Source organism: Arachis duranensis, chromosome 6, assembly GCF_000817695.3.
Source record: "Arachis duranensis cultivar V14167 chromosome 6, aradu.V14167.gnm2.J7QH, whole genome shotgun sequence".
NCBI lineage: Eukaryota > Viridiplantae > Streptophyta > Magnoliopsida > Fabales > Fabaceae > Arachis > Arachis duranensis.
In genome coordinates, this window is record NC_029777.3 from 68,522,273 (window position 1) to 68,535,761 (window position 13,489).

General features: G+C 33.2%; 1 protein-coding gene across 3 annotated transcripts; it reads right to left on the reverse strand.

The window, feature by feature from the left end:
- Nucleotides 1-6,973: 6,973 nt before the first annotated feature.
- LOC110272604 (uncharacterized) lies at nucleotides 6,974-10,008 on the reverse strand. 3 transcript variants are annotated; one of them, XR_008000516.1, is made up of 7 exons: nucleotides 9,917-10,008; nucleotides 9,387-9,452; nucleotides 9,043-9,149; nucleotides 8,773-8,856; nucleotides 8,185-8,356; nucleotides 7,616-7,689; nucleotides 6,974-7,255 (listed from the first exon to the last, which is right to left on the reverse strand). XR_008000516.1 is itself a non-coding variant. In XM_052251368.1 (3 exons), exons 1-3 carry the CDS (start codon nucleotides 8,312-8,314, stop codon nucleotides 7,211-7,213), a joined length of 249 nt encoding a protein of 82 aa, XP_052107328.1. In that variant the 5' UTR covers nucleotides 8,315-8,483; the 3' UTR covers nucleotides 6,980-7,210. The 3 variants fall into 3 exon arrangements, 1 of the variants encoding a protein (XP_052107328.1); XR_008000515.1 differs by lacking the exon at nucleotides 9,917-10,008 and having other exon boundaries at nucleotides 6,977-7,255; nucleotides 9,387-9,886; XM_052251368.1 differs by lacking the exons at nucleotides 8,773-8,856; nucleotides 9,043-9,149; nucleotides 9,387-9,452; nucleotides 9,917-10,008 and having other exon boundaries at nucleotides 6,980-7,255; nucleotides 8,185-8,483.
- Between the last annotated feature and the right edge of the window lie 3,481 nt (nucleotides 10,009-13,489).

Genomic DNA, 13,489 nt, shown 5'->3' on the forward strand with positions numbered 1-13,489 from the left:
AAAAAATTATTCTTTGTACATTTATTTAAAAAAAAATATCATGTTTAAAATATTTTATTTTTATTTTTTAAAAAATATGCAACAATAATTTACTGTTTAAATAGGTAGAAATTTTGTTATGTAAAGTAACTTACGGTTGTACAGGAGAATTGTTTTTAATAATAAACCTTTCTTCTCAGTAAAGACAATATTAAAATTTAAATTTGGACACCAAAATTTCTGATATTTCAATAGATATTGTTATAGATTAAAATAAAGCACAGAAATAAGGATAAAAATTATAAAAATAGATGTATATAGAAAAGAATAATGTTAAATTCTATGTCATTATATATGAGAACAATAATTTATTTTTATACCAAATAACAACAAAATTAAATTTTATGTCTGTTTTTTATTACTTATTTTATTTAACTATAGTTATTTAAATTAGACTTTATATTTATTGAGAGTTATGTTTCCTTCCAATAAAAAATATAATTATAAAGTTATTTTCATTTTTTTATGGGTACATTCATTATATCATTATTCTAATAATTAATGTAAATTTTAAAAAATTAAATAAATATATATTTATGCTAATTCTATTTGAGAATGAATTATATGTACTTCTATAATAAAGAAATAGACTTAACTTTTTCTATAATAAGTAGTTTTTTAAACATCTAATTTATAAAAAAGTCCCATCTTTTTATTTATCCTAAAAATTAAAAATTAAAACTAATATTAATACTTTTTTATTAACAAAACTAAAATAAAATATAAAAACAAACATTGAATAAAAATAAAAATCCAAAATATAATTTAAATTATTTTACTTTTATTAATGATTTACATCCAATAGAAAACTTTTAATAAAGTTACTGTTTGTTTGAAATGGGTGGAAGTTTTTATATATCAAGTGAGTGACGATTGTACAGGATAATTTCTTTTAATAACAAACCTCTCTTATCAAGGACAATATTAAAACTTATCATTATACATGTCATGTTATATGTTACCTGTAATAAATTAAGGATGGTTAGTGGCTTTGGCCATTTGTCTAATTGTAGTTGATCGGACTACTCCTGTATTTATAGTTAATCCGTAACTCTACATGTGCTTGACAATGGAGTTGGGATAGGAGTTGTATCAATAGATATGACAACTTATTTTCTTTGCCGAATTATCTCTCGATAAATTGCACGTCTTCTAGTTAGGTGTTATTATTGCTCATATTCTGTCTTCTTCGCCTAGTCAAGTGGGTCGACGTTGCCATGATTGTTGATTTATTGAATTTTTCATTTCTATTTATCTATCAGAACATAAAGTAAGAAGACGAAAAAATAATTGCAAGTGGAGCACTTTTTATAATCTTATTTTATGATTGAAAGTGAGCAGTTTTTTAAATTTCTCTCACGATTGAAAATGAAGCAGTTACATAATTCTCTTGTGGGTTAATGTAAAATGTATAGAACGTGTGTACATAACTGAGTACCTAATGTTAGATTATAAAGATAAGGATAAAATAGGAAAAAAGAATTGGACACCAAATTCTTCTATCCACTTTATTTATATACATATATATATATATATATGATTACTAATTAAATTATTTTAAAATTTTATTTATTTAACTATCATGTAAATTCGTACTAACTAATAAATATAAATTGAAAAAGTTCTTATTTGCTAAAGTTATTTATTTTCACATTTTGAATATAATATATAAAAAATATTTTATACTTTTACCTTTTACGTACGATTATCTAATATATTTAGTAAATAATTAATTATAAAATTTTGATATAATTGGTGTTGTTTTTTCTAAAGTAATTATTTTATATTTTTATATAGATTTTTTTCATATTAAAAATATTAAAATTATTAAAATATTTTTATCAATAAACATGTAGTCAAAGATATAATTAAGTTTTTAATTGTGAATATATTCAATTTGCAGAGAAATATTCAATTACTTCAACACTTTTTTATATGATGAAGAATCTAATTAAAAAATTAAAAATAGTGTAAAAACTCAATTAAAAAGAAAATATAGGAACCTAATTATAAATTTGGTGAAACAATAGCAACCAATAGAGTAATATATAGCTATGATTGGTAAGTGTGGCTATTTATAACTACAAAAAAATACGACTACACTTACGAAACGTGCCAATAGATGAGGATATAGGTACATGATAAATCCACATTTTATGGTATTTATCTGCTCTAATTAGGTCAATTTTATCAACTTTTTTTATATTTATTCAATAAAATAGTATGGTTTTGTGAATCTCTCCTAATTTGTGTTTAAAAGTGAAAACATACTTTTTAGGCCCTAAATTGCTAAATTTTATTCACTTTAATCCCATTTAATGCCTTGATATATTTGTTGAGTGAATTCAGGTTTAAAAGGCTAAGAATGGATTGAAAGAATAAAAAAAAGCATGTAAAAGTGGAGAATTTATGAAGAAATAGAGTTTGGAGCAAGTCAGCAAGTGTGTGTACGCACATTGATGCGTGCGTACGCATAAGTAGGAGTTTGTGCAGTCATGCGTACGCACAATAATGTGTGCGTATGCACAAGTCCTGCACGTGACCTCATTTAATTGAAAATGCTGGGGACGATTTCTGGGCCTCCAGAGTCCAATCCAACTCATTTCTGAGCCTATTTCAAGCAGAATTCAAGAGGAAACAAAGGGAGAGCAATTAGGTTTAGTTTATTAACATGCTTTAGGTTGTTCTAGAGAGAGAAGCTCTCTCTTCTCTCTAGAATTAAGTTACATTTAGTTAATTTTCTCTTAGGTTGATGCTTTAATTCTTGTATTGATTTAGTTTCTATACTATTTCTTGCTCTAGCATCTTACTTCCTTTAGTTTTACATGTTATTTCTTTTATTTGGTTATTTTATTGTTGATTAACTCTTGTTAATTTGAATTTCCATTAATGCAATTTAATGTTTCTTTGGTTATTGTCATTTAATTGAGTTGTTATTATTATTTTCTTGCTTTTGATAGTTTTAGAATTTATTATTATTGTAATTTAATATGATTTTATTTTCATGCACACCAAGTGTTTGATGAAATGATTGGCTTAGTTTTAGTGTAGTTCTTCCTCACTTTTGGCTTGGAATTGAGAACTTAGGTGACTTTGAGTTATTGATGTCCATTCTTGATTGATATATTAGAGTAGTTAGTTGATTTAGTTTTCACTAACGCTAGTCTTTCACTAAGCTAATTAGTGAGTTGGCTAGGACTTGTGGATTGAGATCAATTATGCCTATTTGACTTATCCTCGATGTTAGGGTGATAAAGGAAAATGTTGGTAAATATTTTCACAAAAATATCGCGTTACAGTTCTAAACTGATAACAATCCTCGGTCAACGTTTAAATTGTTTGTCACTTAAGCAAACCCAATAAAATTAATCGAAGTATTTAAACCTCAGTTTGTCTCTCAAGGAATTGGAGGGAAGTGTTTATTATTGATTATGATGTTCTTTTTTTTGGGGTTTTGAATTAGGAGACAAGAAATGTAAATAATGATAAAATAAACTAATAACTAAGAAAGTTCTTAACAAAGAAAGAGAATTAGAAGTCATATCCTTATTATCATTGTCAATTGTGATGGTAAATATAAATTGTCTTCACTTAGTTAACCTCTAACAAATGAAGGAAAGTCAAGTGCATACAATCAACTTGAGTTCACAAGTCCTAGTCAACTCATAGTGAGAGACTAGATTTAGTGAAGTTCAAGCTAACCGGCAATCATTAATTACCAATAAACAAGAGAATTTTGATAACTCAAGAGTTTCTAATTAATCACTCTAAGTCAAGAACATAAAAATCTAAATTAAAATCCACCCAAGCATTTCATCAAACACTTGGAAGGCACAAAATAAAAACATAGAAAATTAACAAGGAATATTAAATCTAAACAACCAATTGCAAGCATCAATGACTAACATTTAAAGAGAGCAGCTATAAACATAGAAAACATAAATTGCATTAAAAGAAATCAAACGTAATAAGAGCTCATAAACATAAAAATGGCAAAAAAGGAAAATTAACAAGAGAAGAAGATGAACTAAAGTGCTAGGACAAATAAAAGTAAGAGAAAACTAAATTAAAGGAAGGTTGAACCTGAACTTAAGGAGTTTAAATTCAAAGAAGAAACCCTAAACCTAGAGAGAAGAGAGAGCCTCTCTCTCTAGAATTCTACATCTAAAACCTAATATGTGTATGAATGAAAAGTGATTGATTTCTCCTTCCAACTTCACTCTGCAGTTTCTAATATGTATTTTTTGGTATGAAACTGGGTTAAAACAGCCCAGAAATCGCCCCCAGCAAGTTCTGTTAATTGCAGCACGTGACGCTCGTCACGCGTACACGTCGCTTGAACCTTGCACCTAGCCACGCGTAGGCGTTAGCCACGCGTGCACGTCGTATGTCTGCTTCACCAGTCACACGTACGTGTCGATGCCAACTTCTCAAAACTTCAATTTCTTATATTCCTTCCACTTTGGCTTGCTTCCAGGATTAAAATTAGCAAATTTAAGGCCAAAGAAGCATGTTTTCAATTATAGCATAAAATTAGGAAGAAAACTTAAAAACATGCAATTTATATGGATAAGTGTGAGAATAGTTGATAAAATCCACTTAAGTCAATACAAAATAAACCGTAAAATAGTGGTTTATCATAGGGTTGACTAAGTAGGATTAACTCTTCATAATCATCATGTGTTTGTGGTCAATGTCTATGATAGGTAACCTTGACTCTCAATCCTTGCCAAGATGTTTCTTAGCATTTGAATTTCCCTTTCTTTTGATTACTTGTCTTGAGTTGATTACTTTTATTGTTTACTCATTTAATTCCTTGATATTTACATTTCTTGCTTCTCTATCATCATACCCTATTTCCCTCATAGTCAATAATTGAGCATTTCATTGCAACTCCTAAGGAAGACGACCCGAGGTTTCAAACTCCTGGTTATTTGAATTGAATTGTGACATTCTTTGATTTAAACTTTGATTGAGAGTTAATTGTTGGTTTAGACTATGCTATAAACGAAAATGCTCTTTTCTAGTGTGAAATTCTAAACCAACATTAATTCTTACGTCAAGTTTTTAGCGCCGTTACCGGGGATTTGCAATGGTGTTATATTGTTGGCTATTGTACATATGTTAATATTGTGAATAGCTTGAATTTTGGTTTGTTTGTTAGTTTTTGCTAGTTGTAGGATTTGATTTTCATTATTTCTTGTTAGTTTTTGTTGTTATCTTCCATTGCTACTATGAATTCTCACCACTTTGGCTATGAGTTTGGTTTAAACTATGTTGTAGGAGATGAAAATCACAATAAAAACATGCATCAAGGATGGGACAATCAAAGGTGGGAGGAGCCATATGCCTATGATCAACCTTCATGGCAACAACTTCCTTCAATGCACTATGAGCAAGAGCCATTTCTTGATGCATACCAATCCATCGGTTATGGTGGATCTCCTTGTGATTATTAACAACCACCACCATATGCCATCTTATCAACCAATATTTTGTTTTAGTGTGTGTTGTTCTCTCTAAAATTGTGATCTGTCTCTTACTTGAATCTATATTTTCATTGTTTGATGTATGCATGCATTTATATAATTGAGGCATTTGTTTCACTAAGCTCATATACCCATATGGCCTTAACCTTTCATCATCCTTTGCAAACCAATGTTGAGCATATTTTACCCCATTTGTTCATTATTTTAGCACATCACTAATTCTAAGTGAAAAATGATGAATGTCCTTAATTTGAATCCTTGGTTAGCTTAGACTAGTGAGTGTGTGCATGATTTAAGTGTGGAAAAATTGGGTTTGGAAATATTTGGTTTGGGAATTGGGTATTGTATATTTTTTTAAAATGTGAAAAAGATAGTTGAGCACATGAACATGCATTCAATACCTTAATCATATGCATTGATTTCGCATATATGTATATCCACCACATATATAAAAAAAGAAAGAAAAAGAAAGGGAAAAATAAAAGGGAAAAAAGGAAAAAAAAGCAAGCAATAAAAGGGGACAAAATGCCCCAAAATAAATGGTGGTAGCAATGTATATGTATTGTACTCGAATTTGAGATGCATAAATATGTGGAAAACATAGTTAATGGGTAGTTAGGTTTTGTATTTTGATTACATGGATTGTCTTAGGTTAGGTGGGAAGTTTAGGTTGATCAAGGATTCAGATTTTAGTCCACTTAATCAAATACATTCCTACCTTGACCCTAATCCCATTACAACCCTTGAAAAGACCTCTTAATATGTGTATTTGTGCATTAAATTTTTGTTAATTGGTAGAAGAAGAGCAACCCTTGAAAAAAAAGATTAGTATAGATTTGAGAGAATCAACCCTCAAACACTAGAGTGATTAGAGTGCATACACTTCCGGTGAGGGTTCGATGCTCAATTCCTTGCACTACAAGAAAACAGCTCTATTGCCACGCTTTTAAAGCGTGGCAAAAAGCTGAAAAAAGCGTGGCAATAGCTTTTCGCCACGCTTTTTGAGCTACCGCCACGCTTTTGAAAGGGTGGCCTATCAAAGGGTGGCGGTTGCTCTATCGCCACGCTTTTGGTGACCTATCGCCACGTTTTATTTTTTGCCACGCTTTTGCAAATTGCCGCGCTTAAAAAGCGTGGCCATATGCGAGAGATACGGCCACGCTTTTAAAGCGTGCCATAGAGAGATACAGCCACGCTTTTAAAGCGTGATGATAGCAGGAGATACGGCCACGCTTTTAAAGCCTGGCGATAGCGAGAGATACGGCCACGCTTTAAAAGCGTGGCGATAGAGAGATGCAGCAACACTTTAAAAGCGTGGCAATAGCCTTGTCAAATTTTAAAAAAAAACTTTTTTTTTCCAATCCTTTTGTATTACCAAACCTATAAATATAGTATGCAATTTTTATTACAAGATAAATTAAACAGTAATTAGTGACAATTTTTGGTATAATTGTTTTATACATTAATCCTTATACAAAACTTTCCAGGTTTTTTCTGTAACAAAAAACCCTTCAACCTCCTATCCAGCCGAAATTCACTAACTAAGCAAAACACATGTATAATTACAAAAGCAATGGAAAATTAATAGCAGGTCTGGGGTCTCAAGATCACGTCAGGGTCCCTCATTTTCTGTATTTAATATTTTTCTTACAACCTTGTGCCCAACAAGTACATAACCGAGCTCAATATCCCCCTATCAGAATGATTCCCAGCAATGTTTGGTGGAGCTGAAAAAAATAACACCAACATCAACAAAATGATTTCATTTCCTTTTCACAGAACATAATAATGAAAATGCTGACAATCACCAACCAAAGACATAACAATAAGAAACAAGGAATAACCCCATTGGCAAGCAAGCTCAGTGCTTTTTTTTTTCTTTTGCAAAAAAAGAAACAAAAAAAAGGCAAAAGGAACCATTGAATTACCATGCAAAAGGGAGAAAGGAATCTAACCAATTGGCAATGCAGGATGCAATGCAAGTAGGTAGAGATCAAATTTCAGGAAACAATTTAAGCAGAAATTAGGTATACTCGTCATGTTAATACGAGATGGTTCCAAAACTCGACAGACAGAATCAGAATTACCTCTTGAATGGTTTTCTTTAGATCAAAAGCATCTTTCACTCGAGCATCCAAGAAAGCCCATGTATCATGGAAGTCTAACAAGAAACAAACGAAAGATGTATTAAAAAATGTCTTCACTTGTTACAACACCACATCAGAGCCACAAACAGCTTGTTATCCATCTAAATATAAGATACTATATTGATGGAGTGAGGTGGGGTGGGGCATAAAAGAATAAATTCCATTGTTTTTCCCCTGATTACATACTTTATCAAGATACTACTCAAATTCATTGCCATGAGGAAATTGGCTACTATGACAGGCTCAGTTCAAGAAAATAAGGAGAGTTTGAGAGAATGGACAATTGAACCCAGTTAATATTTTCTGGCTATTCACATACTGAAAAAGAGAGAAGGAGCGAAGGGGGGAATCAAATGGAACTGAATGATCGATGAAAGATATCACAATCGACAGAGTGATTACCATAAAAAGAAAAGCACAAAAAAACACAATAATGGATGGAAAGCTTAAATTAACCAAAAAATACGAGAAAATTTGTATGCTCAGAAAGAAGGGGCAGAAAAACAAACCAGGAGATGTATATGTCAGCATATAAATCTCGGTTGTCAAGTATAGTCTTGCTAGGACAGTGCGCTTGGCATACCAATCAATATCAGAAGCATTGTCACCTGCAGCATGCCAAATCTCATCCACCAGCATTGCCCTCTGCTTAAAACTAGTTGGAACATTCACTGGTTGAGCCTATAATGCAAGATATATATATTAAAAAAAAAAAAACTCAAAAGCTGCATGCAAGATTTGGCATTTGTGTTGCAGGAACATCTAGATAGCTTTGACCCTCCAAACTAGCTTCCATGGTCTTTTAAAAAAGAATAATCATTAGGAAACCTTAAATCTATGATAAACAAATTTGAATTTACAAATTTGATTAACATAATTTACAAGTCCTATCAAAATTCAAAAGATTTTAGAATGATTTTACCAGTCTTGAAAATTAACCAAACAAAAATATCCCTGAGTTCACGTCAGCAACAGTTAGTCTTCTAAACTGATGACATTTCTTGGATTCAATATTTACAAATTGCCTAAAGACTCAAACCCATAAAAGAATTGCTGCATTTATAATCTAAAGAGAGAAATTACAATATTGGACCTACCCAAAAGCTTCAGCCAATTTGAATTCTCTTGGAATGTATCCTCTAGCTTTCTCTGCCTTCACAAGATGGAGTTAATACAAGGCACTGATAAACAAAGAAACAGAACAGTTAATGAAAGAAACAATTCCCAATTCCCACAAATTAAAGTTGAACATACATAAACAACAATTAGAGAAAGATTCATTGACTAAAACCATGATAAATTTGACAAAATCGAAAGTAAAAACAAATACTTAGAAATGGGAAAATTGGATAAAAAGGAAAACATACCACATTCAACAGAGAAGCAACAGTTTTTAGGTGTCCAACAGCCACATAACCCAGCGCTAAGACATCCAGAATTGCAGCTTCTTGAATGCCTTTTGAGCCGGCATAAACTAAATGGTCAAAATAATCCAATTCCAACAGTGAAAAAGGTAGAATCAATCAGAAAAATATGCTCATAGTATAAGCTACCAAAAGCCATTTAAGAAGGACAATAACAGAAGGAAAAAAAGAAAAAAAGAACAAATGGGGAAGAAAAACACATTGAACAAACAGAATGACAATTTAGGAGTAACCAAGTTTTCCAAAAGTTTGAAACTTGCAGCTGTTCATTGTTGGGGGTTGCTTACTGGTTGGGTTAGCCATGGAAATGGCCCTTGAAGTCAAGTCCACTCTTTGTTTTATGAGTCTTGTTCCTTCGCCGAATGAACATATATACATATGAACCAAATAATTGGTCAGAACTTTTCTCAACCACATGGCAGAGTCATTCAAATGAGAGCGTAAATATTGGACTCATCCACGAATATTCCACGCACAAATTAATAATAGTTTCGTAAATCTCAAAACATTTTTCCAATGCTGAAAGTAATGTATTAAAGTGCAAATTAAACTGGGAAATATATCTTGTAATTAGTGTCAGTAATTGGCTTTACTATCAGTATTGGGAATAAGATATTTATTATGAAACTATATAAGACTTGTTAAAAAAATATCTCTACATAATCAAATTATCAATGGTAAGGATGAACATGCACAAAAAATGAACTACATGGGATGAACTCCAAATAAGATTTCACTAGCTACTAATTAAGTTTTAATTGCTATTCTACTGGTTGCAAGGGTTAATGCATCCATTTGACTCGTTGAGTATATCTACCTGAAATCCATATCCCGCACAGATTTGTGTGCTCTTGGTTCATCCAAAATGTTGTTCATGCTAGGCCACTCCATAATTCTGATATGTACGTCCTGTACTTGTTCCAGACAGAATTCAAACATACAAGATCAAACTCTAGAAACGAACGCTAGAAATGCCACACAACAAAGAAACACAGTTGAATCGAATGGATTTCAAAGCGATAGAAATACGTCAAGAAATACGTCGACTTATATTTGATTTCTCAGTTAAGTAAAAGTGAAATATAAGCTAATCATGCTTAAGAAGCAACTATGGCTATTGTCAAGCATTCCCCTACTCCAAGGAAACTAGAACAAGAAACCATCAAAATAGAATGGTAAATTGATATAAGGTATCGGAATTCTGATTGTGAGATTACTGAAAGTGACAGTAACTGCAACTATGAAATGCAAAATTGAGATAAATCATTAAAGAACTTTTCAACCGATAAATTTAGATACTAAGTTCAATCTCGAAGCTCATAAGTAAAGACACTTACTTGCAGCTACCATTGCTGAGAGAGCACACAAAATTGTCCTTTTTTAATATTAATAATGGAAAACATTCAGATCGGGAATCGTTTCTGAAAACCCTAGAAAGATGCGGAAACCAGCTAAGCTATTGCAAGTATGATATGAGAGACTGTGAGGGATTGCAGTTACAATTAGAGACGAGAATTCACATGAAAACGCGGCGAAGAGGAAGAAGAAGCGTTACCTAAGAGAAATTGAAAAGAGAAACAAGGTTGAAGAGTGAGGAGCTACCGCCACACACACACTGAAGCACCGTCCTTCTCTTCGCTTTCTTCCATTACCGTTTTCATTCTATCCAAACACGAACGACAAGGAAGGCAATGGTGGCCAGAGTAGGAAGATGGCAGGAAAGCGGCGAAACGACGACGCTGGCGCGTAAACGACAAGGAGACGACGAGGAGACAGTGAGAGGCTAATGACGCTGACGCTGTTGGATGCTAGGGCAGAGGTGACAAGAGACAAGGCGGAGGAGAGGCTAACGGCGCAGCGAGGGCGCTGCTGGTGACAGCGGAGATCTGAGCTCTTCCAGGGTTGCCATTGACGAGAGTGACGGTGAGAGTTGAGAGTGGGAGAGTCCTGATCGAAGCTTTTTGCCAAGTTTGAGGGTGATTAGGAGGATTCAGGAGTTACTGGGTCGGGGGCTGGGTTATTAGGGTTTTCTTTTAAAAACCTTTTGGCCACGCTTTTAAAGCGTGCCAAAAGAGTACCAGGATATGGCCACGTTTTGTAAGCGTGGCCGTAATGAAACCCTGTCGCCACACTTTTAAAACGTCCCTCTTTCTCTCTATGGCCACGCTTTTGAAGCGTGGCAGAAAAAAACGTGGCCGTTTCTCTAATCAATTGCCACCCTTCAAAAAGCGTGGCCGTTAACCCTTTTCGCCACGTTTTTGAAGCGTGGCAAGAAAAAACGTGGCCAAATCTCTATTCAATCGCCACCCTCACAAAAGCGTGGCCATTGACCATTTTTGGCCACGCTTTTAAAGCGTGGCAAAAAAAAAGCGTGGCCATAGGCCTTTTTTCTTGTAGTGTTGTTTTCGGCTTTCATGAGCTTTCTTTTCGCAAGTTTGCTTATACTTCATTTTGAGATTTGAATTAGTGGAATTCAGTTCATATTTGTTTTTGGAAGATTAATTTACTTTTAACCAAGTAGGTAGAAGCATTTCGCTTGTAGTTGCATTCATATTGATAGGTTGCATTGCATAAGTCCTACCATTTTTCCTTCGCTCATTTGGTTCCCTTGAGCTTAGCATGAGCACATGCTAATGTTTAAGTGTGAAGAGATTTAATGAGCCACTATTTTATGACTTATTTTGGATCGAATCGAGTGGATTCTATCAACTTTACTCACACTTATCCATGTAATTTGCATGTTTTTAAGTTTCCTTCCTAATTTTGTGCTATGATTGAATACATGCTTCCTAGGTCTTAAAATTGATTATTTTTAATTCTCTTTTATTACCATTCGATGCCATGATGTGTTTGTTAAGTGATTCCAGGGTTTATAGGACAAGAATGGCATAAAGGATGAAGAAGAAGCATGCTAAAGTGGAAGGAACACATGAAATTGAAAATTTGAGAAGTTGGAGACGACGCATGCGCATGGCTGAATCGTACGCGTGATCGCGCCATCTTCCAGTTGACGCATATGCGTGACTGAAGCGTACGCGTGACCAGGAGTTTCTTCCATTGACGTGTACACTTGACAAGCGTCACGTGCCTCAGTAAAGGGAATACGTTGGAGGCAATTTCTGGGCTGCTTTTGGCCTAGTTTCAGGCCCGAAAACTTAAACAAGAGGCTGGGGAGTGGAGCTGGATTCAATCATTCACATCATTCATTCATTCACACACTTTAGGTTTTAGATGTAGAATTCTAGAGAGATAGGCTCTCTCCTCTCTCTAGTTTTAGGGTTTCTTCTTTAAATTTCTTCTTAGATATAGATTTAATTCTTGCTTTCATTTACATTTCCTTGCAACCTATTATTCCTTCACCTTTGTTCTTTAATTCTACTTGTTATTTCCTTCACTTTGTTGCCTATATGTTATGCACTCTTGCTACTCTTAATCTTTATCAATGCAATTTATATCTTTATGTTATTCTTGCTTTCTTTAGTTGTTATTGTTCATTTTTTGCAATTGGTAGTTGTTAGATTTTATTATTGTTGCAATTTTAACATGCTTTATTTTGTGGCTTCCAAGTGTTTGATAAAATGCTTGGTTGGATTTTAAATTAGATTTTTGTGTTCTTGGCTTGGGTTGATGATTTGGAGACTCTTAAATTGTCAATGTCTCTTGTTGATTGGTAATTGAAGATTGCCAGTTAGCTTGAACTTCACTCAATCTAGTCTCTCACTATGAATTGACTTGGACTTGTGAACTCAAGTTGATTGTATGCACTTGACTTTCTTTCATTGGTTAGAGGTTAACTAAGTGAAGGAAATTTACATTTACCATCACAATTGACAATGATAATGAGGATATGACTTCTAATTCTCTTTCCTTGCTAAGAGCTTTCTTAGTTGTTAGTTTATTTTCTCGTTATTTACATTCCTTGTTCATCATTCAAAACCCCAAAAATATACCTCATAACCAATAACGTAAACACTTCCCTGCAATTCCTTTTAGAGATGACCTGAGGTTTGAATACTTCAGTTTATTTTTATTGGGGTTTGTTCTTATGACAACCTAATTAAATGTTGATTGAGGTTTAATTGTCGTTTTAGGTCTATACTTGCAACACGATTTTATTGAAAAATTCTTTACCGACATTTTTCCTTCGTCATGGACACCAAGTTTCTAAATGTCGATTCGGTAAATTGAGTTCAATTGTCTGTGGTGATAGAGTATGGAATTCCAAACCTTGTGGCGATGTTCTTATATAAAAATTTTTGACTTCTTTTGACATTGATAGTTGCTAAGGGCTCTGTCTCAATCCATTTAGTAAAATAGTCAATTTCTACTATGAGTTATTTGACTGGTGCTTGTGGAAAGGGTCCGAGTAGGTGAAGGCCCCATTTTGTGA